The sequence below is a fragment of the Tupaia chinensis genome, unplaced genomic scaffold (genome assembly GCF_000334495.1).
Source record: "Tupaia chinensis unplaced genomic scaffold, TupChi_1.0 Scaffold000473_1, whole genome shotgun sequence".
Taxonomy (NCBI): Eukaryota; Metazoa; Chordata; class Mammalia; order Scandentia; family Tupaiidae; genus Tupaia; species Tupaia belangeri.
In genome coordinates, this window is record NW_006159982.1 from 2,153,425 (window position 1) to 2,164,913 (window position 11,489).

The 11,489-nt window shown below is 45.8% G+C and overlaps 1 protein-coding gene across 1 annotated transcript in view; it reads right to left on the reverse strand.

Annotated features, from left to right (window-relative positions):
* Positions 1–980: 980 nt before the first annotated feature.
* The window catches only part of USH2A (usherin), an 819,384-nt gene continuing 808,875 nt past the window's right edge, over positions 981–11,489 (reverse strand). The window contains exons 69-71 of the mRNA XM_006155854.1: positions 8,746–8,990; positions 2,915–3,136; positions 981–1,070 (exon numbers count right to left, since the gene is read on the reverse strand). Coding sequence (XP_006155916.1) covers positions 981–1,070; positions 2,915–3,136; positions 8,746–8,990 — 557 coding nt within the window. The remainder of the gene's footprint in view (positions 1,071–2,914; positions 3,137–8,745; positions 8,991–11,489) is intronic.

Sequence of the window (11,489 nt, forward strand, 5' to 3'; positions counted from 1 at the left end):
TTAAAGAAAAATCCTATTGGGGTGCTGTCTTTCTCTCTCTCTTGTCTCTCATGGAAGAGGTAAATAAACTAAATCTGAACATTTTTGGTGACATTTGAACCTAAATATTATAATGAAGTAGAACCTTCAGCCAGGTAGATAGCCCCAGCAAAGTTTTTCTCTAATTCAGTGTGGCCTGAAGGTGGGATTATATTTCTTAACTATGATCATTAGAATAGCTAGTCCTCAGGACCAGGAGTTAGCATAATGGCTATGTCACTGGACTCCCATGTAGTCGACTGCGGTCCGTGTCCCGGACCCAGTGGCTTAAAACTCACGCCGGGCGCATGTGAGTGCGTGCCCAAGATCCCAAGAGGAGAATGGAGGAGAAGGGATTGCGGCATGGCCATCCCCCCTGGGGGGTGATTTCTCGCTTTCTATCTCTCTCTGTCTCTCTCTCTCTCTGTCTTTCTGGCAAGCGCACATACCCTATAGCGAAAACCTCTCCAAAAGAAAAAAAAGAATAGCTATTCCTCAGAGGATTGTGTCAACCCTGGCAGATTTAAAGGATAATATTCGGTAAAGATGTACAATGATTACATGTAAATAAGAAATCATAAGGTTAATCAAAAACAGTAACAGCAACGTCCTATCAGAAGAACTGCTGGATGTTTAAGCCAGCGACCTCTCAATTACTTGCAACGACTGTGGGCCATCTTGAAACGGCCACTGATGATCATTACAGCTTCCTTATCTTCCACAAAGTAAGCGAAACAAAGCAGATCCTTTGCTAGGCATAGCACCCCTCATTTCAGAGAACCAGAAAAATACCATTTCTTCAGACCTCTATCAGGGAGGAACTAGTTCAAGAACAAGTCTCCTTTCTTCAAAGGATTGTCAAATAACAATGGCTCTGCAGCATGTATGAGGTATCAGTGATAACCTAGGAGGAATAGGTGTGGAGCCGGAGTCCCAGGGTTCAGCTGGCAGGTTTCTGTCCTTTATAGGTGGGTGTCAGTGAAGGTGGTATGTTCCTTGGTTACTGAGCTGAACCCCTTGATGGCATCCATCAGGTCCTCTTCATCTACGTACTGAAAAATAAGCCGATCGTCAGTGGTTAGGATATTTGCTGAGTGATATTTACTATCACTTGATAGCAATTTGATTTAATGTAAAAAGTATTTATTAAAGGCTTAATAGCTTCTGCACAAACTGCAAGGTGTGGTTTAAAGCAGTCCTTGCTTTAAGTTCACCTTGTTGAAAGGCTCACGTCAAATGCATACGTGAACTGTAGACTAATCCAAAATGCATGATTTCAGAGTTACATTGTATTATATCTCAACCTTCCTAAGCCTGTTTTCTCATCTGTACACACAATATATATCTATATATTTCATATTTTAAACATTTAGTTCAAAGAGTAAGTGGCAAAGCCAGAACACAAGCTATAAGTTAAAGCTTGCATAAGTATTATTGATTATAATGTCATAATGAACAGATAACTTGTTAAGTATTGGCACCTTAGAAAGCTTTCATTGAATCCTTCTTTTGACCACTGCCCACTACTAGTGTAAACGGCAAGCATTTAAAAACTTTAGATCTGGGGCCAGCAGGTGGCATGGTGGTTAAAGCGCTGGACACTCCCACATGGCCAACCAGGGTTCGAGTCCCAGACCTGGTGGCTTGCTTTCTTGCTTTCCCTCTGTGTGTGTGTGTGTGTCTCTGTCCAGTCAAATAAAAATAAATGAATAAATTAAATCTTAAGAATGTTATGTCTTAAATAAAATCATGGAATTGAATAGTCAGAACATCAAGCAGATCCATGTTTTTTAAATGTGTATTATGCCTATATATAAATGATACATCATTCTGAATAGGCAAGGAGGATGGTGCATTTTCTTTTTTGATGGCTACAGGGAACCTGGAGCCAGGGAGCTCCCTTCGTTATTTGCTATGAGTCAAGGAAGGCTTCTTGGAAGTCTTGGAGTGTGCTGGTTCCTCTTATTCTCTATTTTTTGAGCATTTACAAAGTACTCTTTTGAAAGTTTATAGAAAAATATGAGAAAACTATTCACAGACTTCAAAAATATGTTGCTTGGGAACCAGCAGTTAGCGTAATGGCTATGTCCCTGGACTCCCACATAGTCGACCGCAGTTCGCGTCCCGGACCCGGTGGCTTAAACTCACACCGGGCACGTGAGCGTACGTGCCCAGGATCCCAAGAGGAGAATGGAGGAGAGGGGATTGCGGCGTGACCATCCCCTCTGGGGGGTGATTTCTCGCTTTCTGTCTCTATGTCTCTCTGTCTGTCTGGCGAGTGCAAAAACCTCTCAAAAAAAAAAAAAAAATATATATATATGTTTGTCCATCAGAGTTCATGTGCTCACCAGAGAGGTATAGCTCAATGGGACCAGGAGTTAGCGTAATGGCTATGTCGCTGGACTCCCATGTAGTCGACCGTGTTTCATGTCCCGAACCCGGTGGCTTAAAATTCACGCCGGCCACATATGCGTGTGTGCCCAAGATCCTGAGAGGAGAAAGGAATAGAAGGGATTGCAGTGTGGCCATCCCCCCTGGGGGGTGATTTCTCGCTTTCTGTCTCTCTGTCTCTGTCTGGCGAATGCACTCGCCCTATAGCAAAAACCTCTTCAAAAAAAAAAAATGTTGCTCAAAATAAGCTTGTATTTTAATTCCATTTTCCCAGAAGCTTTTTGAAGTCTTCTCTTAGTTTGTCAAAGTTTTTACCCTGCTTCCCGAACAACTGCAGTAACACTAGGAAACTAGTTGGTACAACATAATCGAGTGAAGTGCTCAAGAGGATGCACCAAGAGCTGTGGGGCAGCACTCAGTGGAGTCTGGGAGGTGTCAGGCGTCTCTTTACCTACACTCTTCGGGGATGTTTAGCAAGGGCTCTGCAATGAGGGAACCAACTCACCAGCCCACTGTTGTGGCCCATAATGGTTTCCCACAGCGAGTCGTCAATCAGGACTTTCTTGTCTTGAATGTCCATGAGCTGGCTGACACTACGGTGGAGACAGCCCTGGGGATAGGTTTGGCTAATCTGGCTCTGACTTGGGATCCGCAGAACAGACATACTCCGGTTGCTCCGAATACTCACAGGTGTCCCAGACTGGGGGATTTTGGTATCAGCCAGTCCCTGAAAAGAAAGTTGCTGTTGGTGATGCACATGTAAAGGACATAGGGTTGAAACACCACAGAGAATGGTGTCTCACACATAGCCAGTGAAGGGACTGACTGGACAACTACAGCACTTAGCAGCTGTGAGCACCTGGGCCCTGTGGCCTTGGCTTCTCAGTAAAGAAGAGATGGTAAATAGCATTAATGCTGCGTAGCACCTACAGTGTTCTTGCACTTGTCCTCCAGCTGTTGCCTGTGGGACCAGGGCTTATTGTTTTGGGGAGCAGCAGGGAGTGGGACGGCACTGGAGAGTGAGTTAAGATAATCTCTTCATGCAGTCAGCACAGTCGCTCTCTGCCCCTTCCCCAGCGCGGTCCAAGTTAACAACGTTCTCTAATGGTTACTCACTCTGTGAGCACAGTTTATATTTCACTTTAAACGTCCTGGATTTGTGTAGGACTATTGATGCCTCTCCGTCTTTCTCTTTGTAAGTTCCCCTTGTTAGAAGATTTGAGATTCCAAATTAAATCAGGTTTGATAGTAACATCAGAAAGACAAAGTGACACCCTGATCAAGACCTAAAATGTGCTGTAAGATAAAATCTGTTATAGCTGCTCCAGACATCTGAGGGTTCTTACTGAGCTGGCCCAGTCAATGAAATGTGCCTACTTTTCACTGTACAGTCAACACACCATGCAAAAGGTCATGCATTCATGCAGCACACAGAAGTACCTCAAAGTGCGTGGTGTAACTTTTTAGGGTGACATTGCTTGACACATCAGATATATCAGCCACAGAGTCAAACTGAGAACAAACAGGGACATCAATCCATGTTTTAAATAGTGTTAAATGAGTTATCTGTGTTTCTCCAGCTACAGCATAATATTCCCATACTTTACCCTGAGATAAACACACACACACACACACACACATACATGCATGCACTACAGTTTTGCAGTTAAAACCATATGCCTAGTATCTAAGGTGAGTACCCTTGGCATTATTTGTTTCGTACTGCAGAGAATGAAAACCAGTATTTATAAGTAAAGTTTGCACTTGAACTTAAGTCTGCTGTATCTTGGGACCTTAAAAGTGTTAGTGAAATGCAAAAGGTTCTTGCTTCCCCACACTAATGCCTATTTCAGCCTCCCTGTTCAGAGTGGAGCCTAAAATCCTTTTGCCATTTGTGTCTAATTCCTTACCTATTCAGAGGACACAGGTGCTTGCGAGAGGGTGACAGTAGCACTGAAAATAGCTCGTCAGATGGGGGACGGCTGTGTGTTGTAGAGCTATGTCACATTGACTTAGCCATGTGACAAGAAAGCCAATCTGGGAACTGAGCGGATGATCCCAGCTCATTTATGTGTAGATGTTCCCTACATCCCTTGATTTTGAGTAGATGAGAAGCCATGTCATCAACAGCCACTCTTAATTTTGCTCTACTTAATGAAGACTGTCCTTACATGAGTTGGCTAAATTCTGCTCATTTTCTCCCATCATTTCCAACTTCACACTTTGGTTTAAAAATACCTTTATGAAGCAACAGAAGGAGACTAGCAAGTATTTTTTGTCAACTGGGTAGGGTTATATTATGATTCAGCAGGTTCTGGGGAATACTTCCCAGAACCACAGTTCACTTCTGCTCTCTCTCCCCAGGCTGGTACTGAACAGCCACACTAACAAAAATATGCCAGTCATCTGGTCTACCAACCCTTGGCTGCTAGCCAGACCCACCTCCTCATGCCTCACTGAGTCTTAGACACTTAGCAAAAGTCAGTTGGGTGCCACTCTGATCTTCCCTGATGATAACGGGTGTACAGGAACAAGTATTTCAGTTCCTTTGTCTGCTTGTCCCAGCCAAAGCCCGTATCTGTCCCCAGGAGAGCTTAGTCTGTGTTATGTCAGAACTGTGAAGTCTAATCAGTGCTCACCTTCACCTATTTTTATTGGTTATCAAACTGTATGCTACTTTTGTTTTTAACCCATTTATGACTTCTCAAATTTTACTGTGTAACAAGCTTCCTAAGGTGCTGGTTGAATTTCTCAAAACTTTAGCTCTTGCTCATATATAATACTGATGCACATAGTCCGTGGTCCTCATTTCTCACAAGACTCATTAAAAACTCTGAGCATCGGGGACCAGCAGGTGGCGTGGTGGTTAAGGTGCTGGACACTCCCACATGGTCGACCGCGGTTCGAGTACCGGGCCTGGTGGCTTGTTTTCTCACTTTCCCTCTCTCTCTCTGTGTATCTCTCTCTGGTCAAATGAAAATAAATGAATGAATAAATAAAATTAAATAAATAATTATTAAAAAAAACCCTCTGAGCATTTGGTCATAGCAGAATAATAGAACACCTTTGAAGAACGAAGAGATTGTTTCTTGGTCACTAAGTTAACAAAGTGAGGAAGCAGTACTGCTCCTCGTGGAAGATTATGATATAGAGGTGCTTGCCTCTTGAGAAAGGATCAAGAGACATGAATTTATCCCTGAGATGGGCTCTGGACACAGATGGTCTGTAGCTAAGTTTTCCTGTAACCACAGTCTATGGTACTGAGTTAAGATTTAGACCCCACTTGTAGGTAGATAGGGGTGGGGCTCCCCATAATGGAGTTACTGTGGTTTTGCTTTCTGTGGTTTGATAAATATTCAATATGCCTCCATTGCAAAGTCAGAAGAATTTATGACTCCCTTTTGCTGGGCTAAAATCAGACCCAAAACAGCCATACTCTGGAGCACAAAGGTAAGGAAATCTCCATTGTGGACTAAAACACAGAGCCACCTGCACCGCCTTCCCTGCCCCCCCCACCCCGGACCCTGGCTGATAACCCATTTCAAGTTTGCTCAGGATCCTATTTAGGCTGTTTCGGCCTATCTACAGCAATTCGTTCAGGTTCCCTCCCAGTGTGTTGGAAGCTTTCCCTCCTTCAATAAAACTACCTGCTAACTTATCTTTCCACATTTCTGATTCCTCTTGAATGCCATATAAGCACAAGCAGTGTTGGGCCTGATCCCAACATCCCTGCAGCAGTATAGAGTAGATGTACCCAGCAGTGCTTGGGAATGCCTCTTCCACACTATGCACTCAGTAGGCCCTGGGGTCAATTTAGCTAACCCCCAAGGCTGAGCAGATCTCCCCTGCCTTCCACAGCTCCCCTCCAGCAGCACTGCATCCCTTCTCTAAGAGCCTGACATCCTCAAAATTCTTCAAAAAGGGGAACCTGAAACATCTGCTCGTCGATGAATTCCTCATGACTACACGCCCAATAGGAGCAAGTGACCCATGGCTTGAACTGGCTGCTCAACATTCATTCATTCAACAAATGCTTGAGTGCCTCTTCTATGCCAGGCACTGTTCTGGGTGTTAGGGTTCAACAGGAAATGGCCTGTAAGGTCTTGGGGAGCTTACATTCTATTTGAAGAATCAAACATAAGTGATACAGTGTCATGCAGGTGTGATAAGTGCTATGGAAAAGGAGAAGACATGGGCTAAGGGGCTAGGGAATTTTACGCTACCTAGAATGGCAGGTGACACTGGTATAGAGACCTGAGTGACATGGGAGTGTGAGCCATCCAAGGCAGCAGCACCAGTGGCCCTGTGGGGGAGCTGGTTGGATGGGCTGGGGGTAGACAAAGGCCCTGAGGATGGTGAGGAGAGGGGGCAGCCATGACTAGAGAGGGCTCTGGGCCAGATGAAGTAGGCAGTGCCTTTACTGATCCCCCACCAAGTCACGGTCCCATTGCTGCTTCCTGCACTAACCACGAGCATGGAAGTTGAAGGGACTACTGCCCTTTTCCCCACCTTCTGCCACTTGGGTATGATATAGCCTTGTCAGGGCCTTCCCTATTGTCTGTTCATGGCGGTGCCCTGGAAAAGCAGAGACCTTGGGGGCGGCAGCTGATATCCAGTCCTTGTTGCAGGACTGGATTCCCACATGGCTGATTTCAGATTGAGTCCCAGATTTGGTGGCTTGCTTTCTTACATTCCTTCTCTCTCTCTCCTTTCTCTGTCTCTGTCTATTCAAAGTAATGATAAAGTTAGATAAAATAATTCTTAAAAAAAAAAAGTGAAGACCTCTGGAAGACAGTCAAAGCTGCTGTTCACTTTCATCTTGTTATTTTATTTTATTTTTTAAAGAGGGCTTTGCCTTAGGGCATGTGCACTCACCAGAGAGAGACAGTGAAGGAAAGAGAAATCATGCCTCAACAGGGATGGCCACTCCACAATTCTTTCTTCGCCATTCTCCTCCAGGATCTTAGGCACACATGCACATGCACCTGGCATGATTTTCAAGCCACCTGGTCCGAGACTTGAGTCATGGTCCAGTGACATAACCACTTTGTCCTCTGCTGGTCCCTCATATCTTTTTTTAAAAGTGTTGAAGCAGCAGTTTGACCAGTCTTCATTTCAGAGCTGCACTCATACTGGATTTTTTTTTCTTCCATATCGGATCTTTGTGCAAAGTGGAAGTAAGGGTGCCCCCTCAGGCAGATGCAGCCCCCAAGCACATAGCTGGAGGAGCAGGCTGTGATGTGAGGACTAGAAAATGCAGCCTTGGGCTGGCAAGTGATGGGGTGGTTAAATGCTAGATTCCCGCATGACTGGCTGTGGTTTGAGTCCTGGGCCCTGGGGCTCAAAAACCACAGATAAGAAGGAAGATAAATATTTTTTTAAAAAAGAAGAAAAGCAGTCTTTCCTCCTCCAGGTATACACAGCCCCACACCAGAAAGCACCGTGCAATTCAGTCACCTTTTACTTCTCCAATGAGTACTTTGGTGTCACTGACCTGCACCCCAATGGGAGAGCCCTTGCCCCCTACTGCAAGACCTTTGCCTGACTCCCTATCTTGGATATATGGATCTTAGAGCTATGGGAGCCACTCAGCAGCACAGGGTGTCAGGGCCAGGGACAGACTGAGCAGTGTAGCATGTCAAATTATTTCCAATCCCCACAAGTTACACAGCAGGGGAACCTATACTTCCACAGGTGATTTCGGTATAACTCTTGTCCACCATTCCCTGACGTAATTCTATGGAGCAGAAATAGTCATCTCCAGGGACCAGCCGTTATAGTAATGGCTATGTTGCTGAACTCCCATGTAGTCTACCGTGGTTCAAGTCCTGGACCCAGTGGCTTAAACTCAAGCCAGGCCCATGTGCATGCATACCCAAGATCTCGAGAGGAGAATGGAGTAGAAGGGATTGCGGCATGGCCATTCCCCCTGGGGGGTGATTTCTCACTTTCTGTCTTTCTGTCTCTCTGGTGAGCACACGTGCCCTGTAGCAAAAACCTCTCCAAAAACAAAAAACAAAAAAGAAATAGTCATCTCTGAGTGTATATTAAAATCCCTTTGGGAGTGAAAAAAAAAATGCTCAGATGTTGCCCAAGACCAACAAAACAAAAAATTTCTGGGATCAAGCCCAGGCAAGGGTAGTTTTCAAAGCTTCTCAGGTTTGAATGTGCCGCCGAAGTGGAGAAAGCAGTTCTGGCGTTAGCCTCCCCCGATTCCCACGTTTAGTCAGACAAGCTGTCACGCCTTGTCAGCGCAGTCTGGAAACATTTCCCTCTGAAGAAAATCGAGCCTCTACTCCAGTGATAGGGAGAGTAGCCAGGCCTTTGCAGACATACCATGTGGGTCTCTCCTGGTGGGTAGACGCTCAAAGAAGACATTCTCTTCTGAAGAGGTACCAAGGGAGGTCTCTCTCTGATATACGGCTCTTTGTGGATTTTTCTTTGTAGTACCAGGGACAGAAAAATGGCCAACAAGACTAGGCCGAGCATCGCCATTAACACTATGAACCACAGCTCACTGTAGAACTCAGCGCTTTTGCTCCCCGGCCCCTTTTTTTGTCCAGGAGTTGTTAGCACTAGGCCTGTGAAACCCAGGGAAAGAAAAGAAAATGTTATTTCAGAAGGTAATTTTGTGATCTCCAGCCCTGTTTCTTGAAAGTAAATCAGAAGAGGTGACAAAAAGTTTGTTAATGCTTTTGCGCTTGTGTGCAGGGTGGGGTGGCAGTTCAGGGTGTCAGAGGGGTTAGAAAGGGAGGCCGATGGCCCCCCAGAGACCTCACTGACTCTGCTCATGGGTGCCACTCAGGTGGGAGATTACCACTGCTGTGGCAAATCCCTGGGGACATCCCTAGTAGGGGGCACACTTGTTAGAAGGGATTAAAGAGCAACCTTGGGCTCACCCATGTCATAGCTGTGTGTCCCGGGAGGGAAGTCCTTGAGTAACAGGCTGCAATCAGGGACTAGCGCCCCTGCTGGTCCTGGGGCAGAGTCACAGGTACAGTCCATGCTGGGGAGCCCCAAGGTCCCCTCATTTCATGCAAGAGCCCCACTTCAGAAGTTTTATGGGAACTGGATTTTGAGACACCAGACCCTATTTTCCACTGTGATGACAGCCTGTGTTTACAGACATGTCATCTTCATGTTTCTTGTAAAACAGCAAAAGCTCTGCAAACTGTCAGTCAAATGCACTGGGAGCGCTTCCTATGGAAAGAAATCCTTTAGCAATGAGACCACCTACCCTTGATTTCTCATCATGTGTTGAAAGTTGACGCGGTCTCTGCACATGAGGTTAAAAAAAAGAGCTTATAGGACCAACAGATGGCATGATGGTTACGTCTCTGGTCTCCCACATAGTTGACCGCAGTTCGAGCCCTGGACCTGGTGGCTTAAACTCACTCCTGGTGCACAAGCATGCATGCCTAAGATCCCAAGAGGAGAATGGAGGAGAAGGGATTGAAGCGTGGCCATCCTGCTGGGGGATCATTTCTCAGTTTCTGTCTCTCTCTCCCTCTCTATCTTTCCTGTATATTATAGCAAAAACCTCTCTTCAAAAACAAAACAAAAAGCCTACATTTAATGAGAATTTACCCTGGACCAGGCCCTATGCTAAGGGCTTTCCAGGAAGGAAGGATATACAGGAGCAGGAAGATGGAGTCTATGGATGTGGGGAATATGAATGAGCCAGGGCAGATGGGAGAAGGGTGACAGGGATCATTTAGAAGCCTAAAATGAAGCCTAAAACAGAGGTGTCCTGGCTGCCTGGTGGACTGGGCAGGAGTGGGCCTCAGATAAGCTTCTGCCCTACACTTGCTGGGACCAGCTCGGAAGCCCTTAGAGGCAATGCAGCCACCACTAGGTTGGCGAGAAGCTGTGAGCCAGGGAATCGCTCATTTAAGGCAGATGCCAACAGATGCCACCGCCTGCTTGCTCATCAGGACAGAGTTCTTTCGAGCAATTCAGAGACTTCATGGCCTTGCCTGGTACTTCACACGCACATTCTCGGGGGAAGGATTAAAGGGGCAGAGTTTTGAATTGGGGCAAACATACATAAAGGAGGGAAAGGAGGAGGCTAAAGCTCAAATTGGAACTCTCTGAGAGGAGGGGTACTGTTTAATAGCCTGGCTCTGCTGCCAGCCAACTCTGTGGTTAGAAAGTCATTTTAACGCCAGCCTCTTTCTCCATCTAGAAATGAAGGGTCAGAGCCAAAGATCTGATCAAGTCCCGGAGTAGGTTGTCGGTGTTCTTAGCATTATGAAAGGTGATGGAGATGTTGGACCAGCAGTTAGCGTAATGGCTATGTCGCTGGACTCCCATGTAGTCAACCCGGTTCAAGTCCTGGACCAGGTGACTTAAACTCATGCAGGGTGCCTGTGCATGTGTGCCCAAGATCCTGAGAGGAGAATAGAGAAGGGATTGCAACGTGGCCATCCCCCATGGGGGGTGATTTCTTGCTTTCTATCTCTTTGTCTCCCACTGTCTTTCTGGCGAGCGCAGGTACCCTATAGTGAAAACCTCTCCAAAAATAAATAAATAAATAAATAAATAAAGAGGTGATGGAGATGTTAATTTGCTTACCTGTAGTAAGCATTTCACTATGTACTATATGTATCAAACATCAAGCTGTACCTCCTATATATAACAAAATTCATGAATTCACAAAAAAAAAAAAAAAAAAAAAAAGACCTTGGTTCCACACTGGAAGAGTTGAGTTTCATCTGTAGGGCACAGGGCAGCAACTCCAGAAACTGATCTGACGGGCCCAGTGGGCCCCTGACTCGGGAGCACGCAGGAGGATGGAGAGCAGCTTGCCCGAGGTAAGCCTCGAAAGGGAAAAGGCCCTCAGAACAGGCAGAGGGAAATGAGGGTTTTTTTATTTTTTAAATTTTTTTTTGCCACTTTCCTGCTTGGAGGCTGCCTTCAGGCAAAGGAACAAGGATGTTTGAAAAGTTAACATCATAAAAATTAAAACTGACTGTGGATATTAGCTGGGCAGCACATCTTGGAATCTGCCAGCACACTGCACCATCCTCAGGGCTCCCTCCCTGGGCTCTGCCCACAGCCCGGCCTCCGGTCACCCACGC